Source organism: Cavia porcellus, unplaced genomic scaffold, assembly GCF_034190915.1.
Source record: "Cavia porcellus strain 051 isolate PalLab524CR breed Dunkin Hartley unplaced genomic scaffold, mCavPor4.1 scaffold_17, whole genome shotgun sequence".
Taxonomy (NCBI): Eukaryota; Metazoa; Chordata; class Mammalia; order Rodentia; family Caviidae; genus Cavia; species Cavia porcellus.
In genome coordinates, this window is record NW_026947500.1 from 5,168,425 (window position 1) to 5,184,110 (window position 15,686).

The window sequence follows — 15,686 nt, forward strand, 5'->3', positions numbered from 1 at the left end:
ATCCTGAGTAACTCTTGCAAAAGTGGAAGGCATGCGAAATTTGTCCCTGCGGAGGTAAAGCTTAAGTGCTAGAGAGGGCAGGTGGCTTCAGTGAACCCAGGGCCAGCTCTCTCCCTCTCCTGGGAACCTTCTCTGAGTAACTTTTCTGAGCACATCTTTCCCTGACAAAGGAGTTTTCTGTATTAGGGCTTCTTCCTCAGAAGGTGTCTGATGATGATTTCCTTAATTCTTCTGGTCTTTCTTAACTGATGGATGGGAAGGTGGGCTGCAGGATGGTGCTGGAAAAGGCCACCCTTGCATCTTGGACCTTGCTTCTCTCCTCCAGCTTCTGCCTCAGTTTTTTCCCTGTTTCCCCACCCCATGTTCATGACACCATGAGTGCTGGGATGCCTCATCATAAGCAAAGTCCTCTTTCTCAGTTAAGGACAATTTGTGTTGAAAGTCATTCTCCTTTTAATATATTTAATGTTGGAAGTTTGACTGTGTATGTTATAGGACATGCATGGTAGAAGGCTGTGATCTCCTGAAGCAGGAATGTAATTGGCATTTATATTAGATAGCTTAATGATGGATTTTGACAAAACTTACAAAGATACGCTTCTTACATTGATTTACTTAATCAGTAGTATTTATGTTGATGGATAGTGCAGACTCCTGGAAATGTGGAGAGATTTTTCACAGTAGTCTGGCTAAGATACTATTTGTTCAGGGTTATATCACTTCCAAAATTGGAAAGCAAAGTTGTGTTCCTTTCTATTTAATTTGCAGCACTTAAGATTTCAAAAACCGATACATAATGAAAAATTTTTTAAAAACTCTGTAGATCTTATCTAAATTTGAAGATTAAAATATTACCTTAGGTAGAAAGAAGACTTGTCAATTTTGGATTTGAGAATGGAACCACTCTTGTTCAGCAGGAAAGAGTTTGTTTTAGCTTTTCAGTGTTATACTGACTTAATTACTTATCTACAAAGGACCTGATCCAGCTTCCAGTATAACAGAATCACAAAAAAGTAAAGCCCTTGTAGTGATGTTTTTCTCTGTTCTAGTAGAGATAAGTATTTGCTATATTCCAAACTGTGAGGCATAATACTTGTCTAGTTTTGTGTATATATTGAATAAAGATGTACACATTTGAATGAGGGCTTTTGTGTGAACATAGTGTTAACTTCTCTAGAGTCAGTAACCTAAGAATGGGGTTGCTGGGTTGTATAAATAGGTATTTAACTTTATGAGAACTGTTTTCCAGTGTAGTTATACCACTTTTCATTCTTCCCAAAGATATGAGAGCTCCAGTTGCTCCTCATCCTAATAAGATGGGTATATGCAGAGAGAGGCAGGAAACAAAGGAGGGAGGGTGTCTATTTGCACTGCATAAAAAATAACATTCAGTATCTTCCCCTTCCTCTGCCCCCCTTTCTCCCTTCCCCCTCCTCCTCATCTCCCCTTCCCCTCTCCCTGCCCCTCCCTCCCTTTTCCCTCCCCCTTCCCCTCCCCCTCTCTTCTTTCTCCTGTCTCCCCCTCACTCTCATTCTCCCTCCCCCTCTCCTTCTTCCCCTCCCTCCCCCCTTCCCTCTCTCCTACCCCCCTCTCCCTCTCCCCCTCCCTCCTCCTGTCCCTCCCTTTGTTCCTCCCCCACTTTGGCTCCCTGTAGCCTCACTCTCCCCCTCCCCCCTCCTTCCCCTCTCTTCTCCCCTCCCCCCTCCCTCCACTTCCTATTATACACCTTTTATAAAAGATAAATAATGTAACTTTCAGAATCAACTTCTTTTGTCTCCCAAGATTTTGTTTTCTTTCCTGATTTGCAGTATTTCTGTAGATGAATTTGGGGAAATTGCAGTCTCTATAGATCAGTTTGAGGAAAGCTGCAGGGAGGAGGTCTTGGAAGAAGATGGAGCAGTGCCATCAGGGTGGTGTTGAGTGATTTTGGAGAGCTGTTTCAGTCAGCTGATTGGGAATGAGGCAAACAAGAAAGATAGAAGTAATATTCCCATTAAATTATGAAAGGGTATTTTATAGATACATTTTAACTCTTACCTAATGTTAAGTTCCTACACCATTAGAGTGGTGTTAATATATCTTTTCTACACATAACACTGCACATAGTTAGCATCCAGTTAAGATTTCTGCACATCTGATTTTTGCACTCTGCTGCTGGCAGTGTATGCTCACTTACTGTTCCTAAGTACTTTCAGAGTTGTTGATAATGCTGGCCAATGAGAGAAGCTAAAATGTTCTGTTGACGGCTTGTTGTCCTTTGTATCTGACTTGGAAGGAGCCTTAGTTCTCCTATGAAGTTCACTCTTTATAGCTCATCCCTTCCAAAACTAACTTTGAGATATCTAAAAGGTACCTAAAGCAAAATACAAAAGCATGTGATTAAGATGACTTCCCTTAATGCATATCTTTTTGTTGTTGTTCCACATAAAGAGCTAAAGGTTATTGTGTTAGTCTGATTTTTTAAATAGAGAGTACTGTATACTCAGTCCTCTGAGCCATCAGCTTTCTTAAGTAATTCTACACATTTTTCTTTATTATACAGTATTGCTTTAGGGGCAAGTAATAAGTAGTTCAGTGTTTATTTCAAGTAGAGAGGCCTACTCCTTAAACCTGCATTGTGTTTTTGTTTTTCTTTTTCCAGGATCAGAATTCAGGCTGTAAATGAAATTGGAGCTGGACCATTTAGTCAGTTCATTAAAGCAAAAACCCGGCCATTACCACCCCTGCCTCCTAGGCTAGAGTGTGCTGCAGCTGGGCCGCAGAGCCTGAAGCTAAAATGGGGTGACAGTAACTCTAAGACGCATGCTGCTGATGACATGGTGTACACACTACAGCTGGAAGACAGAAACAAGAGGTACAGTGGGGCAGGCGTGCTTAGAGCTTATGCTGTGCTCTTGTGGGGTGAAATCTCCACAGTGCATCCTTGTTTACTCGTTCTTACCCCGAAACTCTCTTTCTCCTTGTTTAAGGGAGGAACTGTGTATTTGACTCTTGCATTTTATACGCAAAGTTGTGCCTTCCATTCTCCATTTAGAATTCCTAAACATTTGAAAGGTCCTGGTGTCTGTGCTGTAATACTGCGTGCATCTTCCCCTTTCATACAGCCAAAGTGACAGAAAATATCTAAAAGGAAAGCAGCCAACTTCAGGTTTACACTATGTGGTAGTGTTGGATCAGTCACGAGCGCAGAGGAAAATAAGACTCGGGAGGCGATGTCACTTCTTTAAATATTCAGTAATCATCCGGACAAACATGTTTACCGACCTACAGTAGCTGTGAGTGATGTACAGATGAGTGTTATGCTCTGTAGCGATGGGCAGTGCAATATCAAATTAAACAAAACAAATAGGGTTTTTTTTTTCCATAAAACTCCATGCCCAGAAAACACTTGTGGCTATAGACATCAAATCCAACCTTTTACATCATATTTGTTTAACCTAACTTCATTTCCTCTGAAAATGACTGATCAGAAGACAGGCAGCCAAATGGTACTTAGGGATAATCAGATGCTGAACGAAAGTTAATAACAGAATGTTCTGTCACCAGAGGTCCTAATCAGAATCTGGCCGGGCAGTGGGAGAGCACCATCAAACTGAGGCAGCGGGACCGATGCAGTGTGGGGGCTCGGCCATTTCCCCCGTGCTGCGTGTCATTCTCTTCCTTGACGTGGGGTTCTAGCTCACACAGAAACCCACTCCCATCCTGACCCCCTACTCTGTAGTCAGATGCTTTGACTAACTCCTGGCAGTAAGTCCTGTGGAATTTCCAAGGAGACAAAGGGGCAGAAGGCCCTTGGGGGCTGTGTCTGGCCCCCACTTGCATGGCGACGGCAGAGCATCAAGCTCCCTAAAGTGAGTGCTGTGAGGACCACGCAGAGCCCTGGACTGGCCCAGGCAGCTCCGCGGCTCAGTGGGAAAAACAGTGGAGAAACTGAGAAGCAGCAGGCAGAATGTGCTCGGGTACTTGCTTTGTGCAGACTCCCTCACGGGGAGGTAAGGAGCAGCAGCCAGGGGCTCCCCTTAGCTTCCCAGGGTTTGCTAAGATGTGTTCAGGGACGTGCATGACTGAGTCTGTTAGAGAAAGGAGAAACTGAAGACATGGCAAATACAAGGCCTGTTGTGAAAGAGCTCTTGACCTCCTAAAGAGGAAACAGAAAAAGAAGCTCCAGGATTAAAAAGAGCGAGGAGATGGATGAGAAAGAGGTGCAGGAAGAAGAGGAGGAGGATGAAGAAGTTGGTTTCAGCTTCTGATCTTGCCTGTCAAGCATTTAGCCCCCAGTGCAGTTCACTTCTTTTAAAGAAAAGATAGTAAGGCTGTGTGTATCTTTAACACTTGTTTCATTCCTGAGACACAGTGCCCAGTGCCCCAAGTAGGAGAGTTTTGTTTTGGCCCACAGTTTGAGAAGTCTCAGACCTTCTGCAAGGCTGGCTGGGTGGAAGGAGAGGAGAGGTGCTCACATCTGGAGGACCAGGGAGCTGAGAGGGAGGGGAGATCCACCCTCACAGGTCACACCCCAGTAACCTGCCCCCAACCAGGCCTCCTGATGGCAAATCAGCCTGAGCTCCTGCGGTCCATTTGTTTCCCGAAAGCCCCACTTCTGAGCCCATGGAAGTTTTGGCGATCATTCTTGATCTAATCCAATACAGTGTGAGGTTTTTGGCTTTGTTTGTTTGTTCAGTTGGTTTTGTTTTTGAGATAGGTCTGAATGTGTAGTTCAGGGTGTCTTGAACTCACTATGTAACTCAGGCTGGCCTGGAACTCACAGTGATCCTCCTGTGTCAGCCTCCTGAGTGTTGGGATTTCAGGCATGTGCCACCACACCCAACCAAAATTTGTTTTTAAATTGTACATTTCATGTAGTTAACATACTACCAAATATACCCTTACATAGCTCTCTCCTGGCGGCCCACTGACTTTTGCCTGGCCTAGCGTTGAGGTTGTCATGGAAATTTAAAGTAAGTTCGTGATGCTTTGTAGCACAGAGACTTTACATAGAGTTTGCTGATCTCCAGCAGTTTCTAATGTAGCTTATATTGAATATTTTTTCTCCATAATTGCAAAACAAAAATTGCAGTGGTCTTGTTGACATTCTGAATGTGTCTAGGTAAATGCAATTTTATTTTTTTTTAGTAAAAAGAAAAGAGGAAAAAAATCTACAAAGCCTGCCTGAAGAAACGTATTAGTAACTCATAAATAATCCCAGAACACCAGTGTCACAGAAGAAAAAGTTTGAGTTTGGAGGATGCAGAAAACATCTGAGCACAAGATCAGGAGAGGTTTCTGAAAGAAAATGACCTTTGGACTTGATGTTGAACTACTGGGAAGACCCAGTAGTTTGATGACAGGAGAATAAAAAGCGATTGTCCTGTGGAAAACCAGTTCTGGTATAGAAAGCATGGAGAAAGTAAGACTTGGGTTAATAGGTTCACTAGAGATTATATTTCTCCTCTCCTGCGTACAGGATCACTCCTCTGTTCACTGAGCTCTGGTGTGTAGGATCACACATCCTTTGGCTGTGTTTTCACAGGATCATTGTTTTACTTATAAAGAACTTCTTAACCAGACAGGGCTGGCAGGAATAAGAATTTTGAACTAACAGAAATTATGATAAATATATAAAGGTAGCATCTGGGGAGACTTTAAATGAATCTGTATATTTCTTTTCAGGGTTTTGTCTTCTTTCAGTGATAAAAAGAGCCTTTTAGAGAACATTTTCTGGTTCTACTGAATCAGAAAGTATGAAAGAGAAAATCTACTGAAGCTGGTATTTGGAATTAGAGCCAGGGCCTCCCCAATCCCATGCTGTATCTTGACTGCTACCTCCAGGAGCATTACGGGCCTGGCTCTGCACCCATCTGGTCTCCCCATTTTGCTGCAGTCCTGTCCCTTGTGGAACAGCTACCCAAGGGCTCCATGTCTGGAGAACCATATGAATGTGTGCTCTGATCCAAAGTTTTATGTGACACAGAGCAGCTCCTAGGCACAGTGCAAAAATTCCACAAACACTTATCCTACTTAATGAGTATGCTATCATGAGCCATGTAAATATGCCAGGAGAAAACAGCACAGCATCTAGTAATCAAATACACTCCTCCAGAAAAAGCATCCTTGTATCTCCGTGTTCACTGCATAAATGACTTACCTAAGTAAGTGGCGATTTAAGAAATCTGACCATTAGGAACAGTATTTTTCTTAATGTTATGAGCTGGAGTCCAAATTTGTCTTTTCTAAATTAGATTTGTCAGTGCTCTCAGAAAGTTATTAAAGTGATGGGAATACAGAACATAATAAATTTTCATTCTGTTGGTAGACTAATTTTCTTGGGATCTAATAGGATGGCTACTTAATTTTAGTTTGAAGGTGACCTTCCTTGGTATCTTGATGCTGAACTCTTGTAATTGGTCCCTTGGTTCCAAACCTTTATGTTTGGATCTTGATTTGTAAGTGTCGTAGAGAAACCATTTGATTTAGATACATTCTGATCCTTGTGATTAGCATGGTTTTTACCAACTGTAATCACTTCAGACTTCTTTAGGACTTGTACCTGGGTTCTCCAGTCGGACGAGCAGTGTCTTCCCCGCTGGCAGCTATGTTCAGTGAATCTGTGGCTAGATTAGTTTCTAGTTGAGGCACTTGGGGAAGTGTGTGGGTTCCTTAGTGTACACACTCAGTTCAGTAACTACCACTAGGGTCTTACTATGGATGTGGCAAAAACATTGTCCTGCTTGTTGGAAACAGGTTTTTAATTGTGTTTTTAAATTCACTTTCTTACCTGTCAGCTGTCAAGGTAACTTGTCGTGAACACATGAACACATCACTGACCCATCCTTGTGGGCGTTTGAGAGAAGAGCAGCTGAGGTCTGAGTTGCGTATTTGTCCTTCTCTGCTCCGAAAGTATCGTTAACTCTTGAAGCATTCTCAGCAGAAGCACAGGGGAAATTAGTAAATCCATCCTTGTCATAGATGAGAGTTGAGTGTCATCATTGAGCTCCTAAACTGTGACTCGCTTTGCCCTCATCCATAATTGAGTTTAAACAAGACTGTGGTATCTGAGGGTCATCTACCTTTTCACCCTAAAGCTCAAGTCTTTGTAACCATTTGTGAACTAAATCCTGTGGGAAAATGTGGCCCTTCTACATGGCCTGGAGTATGGCATCTCATTTTCTTCTTCTTTATAGCTTCTGTAGTTCACAAGAAAATAAGAAGAAAAATAATCATTTCCTTTGAGTGATAACTTACTGTCCAAACTCCCTGAAGTCTTGTGTTTTGATATGCTGATGTATGATATTTATAAGCCTCTCAATCAAACAAACTGACCCAAGGATTTATAAGTAGTATTTTTGATCAAAAATTATTTTTTAAGCTTTCTAAAAGAAATCTGTGCGTATTGAGCACCTACGAAGTACCAGGCACCGAGATTATCAACTGGGTTTAGTTCTTGAATGAAAAGTGCAATGTTTAGTGTGTCTCTCTCCACCCGCATTGTGCCAAGTTTGGGCCTGCTTCACCTAAGTAGGAGGGATCTCATAGGGTATCTTGCCCAAATCCATGCCTCAAGACAGATAATTCTAATATTCATTTAGATCTGGACTTGCCCTGCTAAAGTTTGTTTTTGATTTTTTTCTCCCTTGTAAGACATTTATTTCCCACGTATTTTCAAGTATTTGATCTGCAAGGTTTCCAATCCATATTTATGTAGCAACCTTAAAGTCAGGCTCACTATTTGTAGGACTAATTTTATACCTAGTGATTAGATTATGGTTATTCAATCAACAATTTTTTCTTGAATTACTACTATATAATCCAGGTTATATGTGGCATGTGACCTATCGATAAGAGCTGTCTTGCTGGGGAAATGAATTAACATTAAACAGTGAACAGACAGGACAAGAGATTTAATTTCAGCTGGAGTACAAAAATTAGATTAGTTTGGCCTTACATTGATTAAGTCTATTATTCTTAACAGATTCAGCACAGAAGATCGGAATAGCTTTGGTTCTCATGTTATGCAGGAAACTAAATGCCCAAAGTAAACATTTTCATAATGCTGTTTTAACCTGACACAGGCCCTAGAATTGCAGGATTGGCTTGTGTGTCTGAGATTGTAGTGCTGTACCAGTGATTTCTGAAGACGCACTTGTCTGTGTTACTGAAATGAAATGTTCCACGGCCCTCACAGAATTGGAGTTAGTGCTGGTCCTGACCTTCATGGGTCCGTGTTCCCTGATAATTGTACACAGCGCTAAGCAGGAGAAACGTAAATTCCAGGAATGCATTTGCGCTTAATGTGTTGTTCAGGGCTAGTCAGACAGCCACTGTATTTTTAAAGCCAGGCACGGTAAAATTGGGTCAGGGGAGGAGGGAATTAATAGACTTGATAATTGTCACTTGGTCTCCATTAACTCAGCCCTTACACTGGTGACAGTTTCCCCTTCAGCCAAAACAACTAGAGGGACATTGTGATGTTTACAGGCCTGTTGGCTTTTAGAGAAGACAAAACACCTGCAGCTCTATGGCTTCAGGGTTTCTTTAAACTCAAAGAATACAAACTGGCAACTAATCAAGTGGCCAGGATATGGGGGCACTGAGAAAGGAGTGAACTTTGTCATCATTTGTCTGTTGGAGAAAAAGTCTCACTTCCACTTCTCTTAAAAGTATGTCACTCCATTAAATAATAATAAACATAAACCAGCAGCTCAGAGTTCAGGTCCTGCTTATGTCTTTTCCTTCTCTAGACCACAGCTGTGGTCCACATGATCATATTGTTGGGTAAGTGGCATTTTTATATTACCTCCAACTGGGAGAAGGTGACTGTGATTATAAGCAAGGTTGCAAAGTCTGTTGCAAATTCGTACCCCCTGTTGAATTTCTGGATGACTAGAGGACTATCCCTTATCTTCTGTTTGCCTAAGCTTCCCCCTAAAATATACACATAATGAATAATTAGTGAGGAAAAAACATTTGGAAATATTTTTACTTACAAAAGGAATACAAAACTCAGCCTACAAAATAAAGAATATTGCAAGTTTAGTTAACTTTAGGCCAAAACACGTAGCTATAGGCAGAGGTGAGTGGTAGGTGCAGTATCTGAGTTCCTAATTGCTCCACAAGTAGACTCCAGATTGTAGTTTTCACCTCTCATTTACATATATACTTACATAAACTGTAGAATGGAAATAAGTAGCATTTTTCTCTTGTTGAGGCAAAGCCAATGAAATAGAATTGGGCAAAAAGAAATCTGGAAAACTCTGGGAAGTGCACCCTTGAAAGTGAGTTTTGCCCTGTGTATTTGAAAATAAAGTAGAAGAGCCAGAGATTTCAGAGTTCTCTTTTAATGTATCATTTTCTAAAATACAGTCTAAAAAAGGAAAATAGAAGTTTTCTAATATAAGGTATAGTTTGAATAACAACCAGAAATTGAAAGTCAGAAATTTTTTATTATAATTTTCAAAATAAATCATTCTCCATTACTAGCTGCTAGGAAATTTTATTTCTTAGAATAGGAGCATAAGGGACTGGGGATTTAGCTCAGTGGCTTAAGCGCCTGCCTTGCAAGCAGGCAGTCATGAGTTCAATCCCTGGTACCGATAAAAAGGAAAAAGACAAAAAAAGAATAGGAGCATAAAAATTCAGCCCATTAACCAAAAAATTATTACAGCCTACCCTCTTAGATAGAAGTCAAAAACAGCACTGAAGAGCCAGGAACAGAGGATAAGAGATTAACTGGTTTTCTTACGAGTCTCTTTGGAAATAGCTCCTGCCACTTTAATGAGCAGACCATAAAGAGGGTTTCTCGCCACGTGCACAATCAGTTTAGGAAATGCACCTTGTCTGCCTCAGGTGTCCCGACATGGTACCGTTTGGTTCCATCTGCTCCTGCATAGAAATAGGAGGACTTTGTGTTCTCAGCAGGGTGAAGGCGCATGCTGTGTATTCCTGTTTTGAAAATTTTCCATTCCCACGTGCCACTTGAGTAACATAGGAAACTTGCACACACACACGCATGCATGGACTCTGTGGAGGCCAGGGAAATTCTGAAAAAGAAAAGAGAAACAACAGTGGCGTGTTCTGGTTAATGAATCTAGCTGTACTGAGCTTATGAACAGCTGTTGACCTGTGATATTGTGAAAGATGTTTTGAAAGGTGCCACTTGTAACCTTTAGTAGGCTGCAGGCCATTTTAGGTGAGCAGATTAGATCATTTGGAGGAATTATTATTAATGGGCTGCGGTGAGCCTGTAGTGGGCCTAGGGATTATAAGACAGCATCAAAGTAGTAAACATAAAATCCCAAGCATTAAATCTTGTTTTTCACCTGTAAATAGAATCCATTCAAAACATTCTTAAATATTTCTTAAGGAAACATTATAAACGTAATTTCTTTATATATCATTTCCTCCTAAAATGATTTAAGATAATCTGTTCTGAACTTCCATTAGTTGCTCCTGAGTACAAAAAAGTCATCCTTCACAATATTAAAATCTAAAATACTGAGATGAACAGTAGAGCTTTCTCCCCAACTCTCCTAAAAAGGACCAAAATCTGTAGTTTTACCTTCCTAGTTAGTATATATTTAATAAGGAGTCACATGGCTTGCTTCTTTCAGTTGGATTTTTAAAAAGTTCCTATCAAATGAAAAAGACAGTCATTATTGTCTGAAAATTGAGGCTTGGAGGAGTTCCCTGATGTGTGCAAGTTTATAGTGAAGCCACCAGTCTCTGCGTGGATGTCTGTGGATGTCTCTACTGCTGAAGCACACACCCCTGCTGACCCATGGAGAACTGTGGCCAAGAGGTGGAATAAACAAAGTTCATCTGTATTCACAGAAATGTACAGTATTTTCAGATATTTAAAAAATAGTATTTTTTTAGAGCAGTTATGGCTTCATAGCAAAATCAGGTGAGGAATATAGTGATTTCCCATGTACCTACTGTCCCCACACATGTGTGTGCTCCCCACCAGAGAGGGTGGCAACAGCACCCCCCGCCCCCACATTAGTTACAGCTGAGTATCTTCACACAAAGCTTTAGATGGTATTATGGTTTACTCCTGGGTTTGTGTGTTCTTTGGGTTTGGACACATGTATGGTGATGTGTATTTCCTGCTGGGGTCTCACACCAAGTAGCTCCATCACCAAGTGTGGAATATTGAAGGATTTTTAAATCACTGGAGGTTCCCAACAGTAAAACCCATATGTATGTGTTATCATTTAAGTGTTTTGTTTCAAGATGTCACAGGAAAGCTGAAGAAGTAGGGAACAGCTATCAAGGATGTATGTGGAATGTAGACTGTTAATAATCTACCTAATCTAGTGTTCTGTGTTCTCCATATTTTAAATACAGGAGAGTACTTCTCCCTTTTTTCCCTCTCCTTGAGTAAAAACGTAGTGGAGTACAGTGAGCTGCATGTGACCTGGGCCCCACGCCCATCTATGTGTTTTGGGGGCAGTGCTGGACCCCGCTTTGCAGGGACAGGGTGCATGGTCTTCACAGCCACTGTTTTGCTCTCCCACCAAATAGAGCCTCAGGGGATGCATGGTGTGATGGATTCTCCTTGCATCATTTTATTTAATTCTCACAACAACCCCACACAGTCGTCACAAAGTAAACACTATTATCCTACTTTATAAGCAACGTGCCTTGTTAGAGGACCGGAGAACGCAGTTGGTCAGCTGAACTGCGGCTCGTGTCTGCTGACTGCAGAGCTCACGTTATTACTCACTGTGCTGTCCCGAGACTACCCCAGCCCAAGCGGACGGTGAGCCAGTGGGCAGCGGTTTAGCTCACAGGTGTTTCCATGAGGGTGCTCATGAAATGAAAACAAGAGTGAACATTGCATTTTTATTCCTCAGCCATTAGAGTAGGTTGGAAATTTGTTTGGGAGAAGGCTGAACATCTGCCAAGGCTGTTCCAGAGGCAGCAGAACAACAGAAATCTGGATTGACCTATTCCTGCTAGATCATAAACCGTTAAAAGGAGCCTTCAGAGCAGGTGCTGAGAGCTGTGGAGGTCATCAGGCTGTCTTAGCCTGACTCAGATCCCTGGAGGATGATCTGCAGCACTTGGGATACAGGGTTTGTGGCCATTGAAGAGTACAGTGTCATGCACTACAATACAACAAGCTTTTCACCTAGATTATTCCCATTTGTGCTCCCATTTTCAGATGTGAGAAACTGACCCTTAGCATGGGCAAGTGATCTGGTGCTTAAGACAGAACTGAGCGTGGAGTCCCAGTCTGCAAGGGTGGATGGAAGAGTGTGAAGGGTCATCCAACCTTAGCAGCAGTATAGACTAAGGGGACAGCTGGGGCGAGCAGGTGTGACTCTTGCTGACACACAGCTACCCTCAGAAAACAGCATATTGAGGGCTCAGTGGTCTCTGCCTGTGACTCCACGTCCCAGGGCTGGAGTGCATCAACACGCATGGAGCCTCAGCACCAAGTGTGGTCTCCAAGCGTGAGGGATGGGAGGGGATCACGACAGCTATATGTGTGCCGCCTCCTCTACATGGCACAGCTTTGCTCTGAGCTCTGAGTCCTTGGTTGCATTTAAAATATGGAATCTTCAATCACTGTGTCTTGGGACATTTGGTATGGTTAATTCTATTACAAAAGGCCTCTGGCTTATTAATGAATTTTGAAATGAATTCAGCCTTTAAAACAACAGATCTAAGAGAAAAAATTAAGTTGTTGTTCTTAGAACAAGTATTTGATGAATATTTTTAATCTCTCTCGGAGTGATTGTAGCCACAGGGGTGTTAAGCTACAGAGGACCCTAGGGTGGCCACTATGTATGTGGTCATAGTCACTAACTGAGAGTAGAGTCTTTCTTCCCTACCTCCTGGAATGAAGGAAATAATTACAGAATGGGGATGAAAGAGGAAATGTGTTCTTTTTTGTGTGGTTCATGTAATTATGCTTTGTTTGGTCCTTATTATTTGGCATTGGAGGAACAGAGGGCAGCAGAAGTTACTGCCAGCATGTATATTTTATGTTAAGGTCTACCTAAAAGATACTTAGGGTCAAAGATGGTTTTCTCAGGCTGGTACTTTTCCATGAATTGCCACATTTGACGCTCACCACAGTGTTCTGAGGAGGTTTAGCCGCCCAAGCTTCTCTGCAGGACTCAGCGAGAGGGAGGTTGACAGCCTCAAAGGAAGCCCCTAGGTCGGTCTGAAGCTGCCATGGCGGCCCAGTCTGCAGGGCACCTCTTACCACCCAGCAAAAGGAAAATAGCCTCCTTGTTCATCAACAGTGCTGTCTTTTAGAAGACTCCTAAAAATCCTGTCTTCTCAGCATCATAAGATTATTTTAACTCCTAGTGATTATTGCATATCAGGACTAGGCTAAGCACTTTTATTAATCCACCTAACCCACTCAACAGCTCTGTGAGGTAGGATCCAGCCTTATCTTTTTGTACACATGAGAAAACTGAGGCACAGAGGGGCTGAAGAACTCACTGGTGTTTGAAATCCACAAAGCCAGTTCTTGTCTTAGAGCCTGCATTTACTAAGAGCTAAGCCAGTCTCCGGATCTCAGGGGAGGCAGGCAAAAGAAACTGTTGTGACCCCCTGAAAGTTTTCAAGATCAAAACCTTTGGAACAATTAAAGTGCCAAATTGGCTGTTTGCACAGGAAGAACATGTTTTCAGAAACCAAAAATCGAGAGCTGAAATTTTATCAAGGATTTGATGAGCTGACTCATATGTAGTTTGACTGCATTGTATGCATTTAATGAATTTCTTTGTTGTAGAGTAAACTGAAATTAGAAATGAGTGTGATAAACGATTTTCCTCTTACAAAAAACAGTCATAGTCTGTCTTGTCTTTTTTACCCTATAATCTCATTCTTGCAGTATTTTCTGCCCCTACATCTTTTTTTTTAACTTGACAACAAAAAAGAATAAGAGGGACTTTAAAGTGAGAATACACAGACCTGCTACCTCTGTGTTTAATGTCTGTCTCCCTGTGTGTGCCTCAGCATGAGATGAGGGGGAAAGATTCTCAGAAGACATTGGGCAGCACCATCTTGCTTTATTGCTTAGCTCTTGGGCTTTGGAAACTGTGTGTCTACCTTAGAATACAGGCCCAAAGAGGACAGAATAAATCTGTTTCTCTAGGTGACCATTTGAAGTGGGAATAATGCTATTGATACTTGACTACTTTGGATTGTTTTTTCCAAAACTCAGGATTCCTGGTATCTCCTCCCCCACATCTATTTCACTCAAGAGAGAACCTGTGCCAGTGATGTGAACCTTTGAAAGCTTTCGATAATCACAGCCCACTGCAGCAAGTATGCCAAGGTTTGCTACCACTGGGCTGTGCCCGCCATACCCTTCCCTCCGCTTACTGAGGGGAAAGACCTGATGAATTATGCAGCACAGCACTTTGCCGCCGTCTATTTTAGCTCTTTTCCTACACGGTTCATGAATGAAATAAGGGAACTCGCACTTCACCTTCCTTTTTCACACATACAACTTTTTGTGGGGTGGAAGGTCCGAGAAAACAGTGATAGCTTTTGTGGGACCTAATAGACCGTGACATCACTGCCAGAGGAGATAGCAGGTTGAATTAAGCACTGCTAGCCACATGACTTACTTTAGAAACGGCTGGAGGAAAAAGGAACTGCTCTTGTCTCTGTGTCCTCAGTTCCTGCTGCTGGGAGCCCAGGCTGCCCGTTCCCACCTTGCTCTCCGTGAGGGCCTACAGCTGCCTGGCAACTTTCTGGCATGGCCTCCTTCTCCTGCACTGAAAGTGGGGGACTAAATGGGGAGCATGACCTCCTTGGCGCAGAGATCTTCAGAACCTTCATTTGAGGCGCTCAACTTTTCTAGACAAAGACATAGCATTTCTTATATTTTTAAGTAACACAGTTTTGAGTTGTGAATAATGCTCTAATGGAAAATTTTAAAATGTATCATTATCAGCCAGTTTCCATGATGCTTTTTATAAATTGAGATGCAGTTTTATAAGATGAATAGAACACAGTGCTACGAGAACAAAACAAGAAATTAAAACAGTCTGGAAACAGCAGGTTTTGAGATGCACCTGTATTTGAAAGGTTTATGTCTGGTATTTGCTCAATTTAGATTACTTTACAAAAAGTACTGCATGGGCTGGGGATTTAGCTCAGCGGCATAAGCGCCTGCCTTGCAAGCAGGCAGTCGTGAGTTGATCCCTGATACCGATAAAAACGAAAAAGACAAAAAGTACTGCATATGCTTCAATAAATTTCTTTGTGACAGTGAGCACTCCTGCCTACACCTGTAATTGAATCTAGGCATAAATATATGTTGAACCTGCTTCAAAAAAAAAAAAAAAAAAAAAACATTCTTGGAGTGTGGCAGGCAGGACAGCAGTGCTGTTCCTAGTAGTGTTCTCCAAACTGCAAAACTGAGTTTCCAAGCAGTTTCGTAATGAAGATGTGACACTTAACTTCCTCAATCATGACTTCCACTGGTGATATAATTAAGGACAGTTACTCCGCTTAGTCTGTGGCCCTGGTGAGACTGAGTTAATAAATAGCTGTTGGCTTCTAGCATTAGCAAGAAAATCTTCATTAAGGTGATAATGTGCTAAGTGTGCTGAAAGGTTGCCATGGCATTTGTGGGTTTCAGTCTGGACACTGGCTTTCCCTGAAATGCAAAATGCTTTACCTGCAGTAAAAAAAAAAAAAAAAGTTTCCTTTCACAT

General features: G+C 41.9%; 1 protein-coding gene across 5 annotated transcripts in view; it reads left to right on the top strand.

Moving 5' to 3' along the window:
* Positions 1 to 15,686, top strand: part of Fndc3b (fibronectin type III domain containing 3B) — a 315,267-nt gene that overhangs the window by 282,885 nt on the left and 16,696 nt on the right. For all 5 annotated transcript variants that reach the window (XM_063227172.1, XM_063227176.1, XM_063227174.1 and 2 more), the window contains one exon: positions 2,642 to 2,854. In XM_063227172.1, coding sequence (XP_063083242.1) covers positions 2,642 to 2,854 — 213 coding nt within the window. The remainder of the gene's footprint in view (positions 1 to 2,641; positions 2,855 to 15,686) is intronic.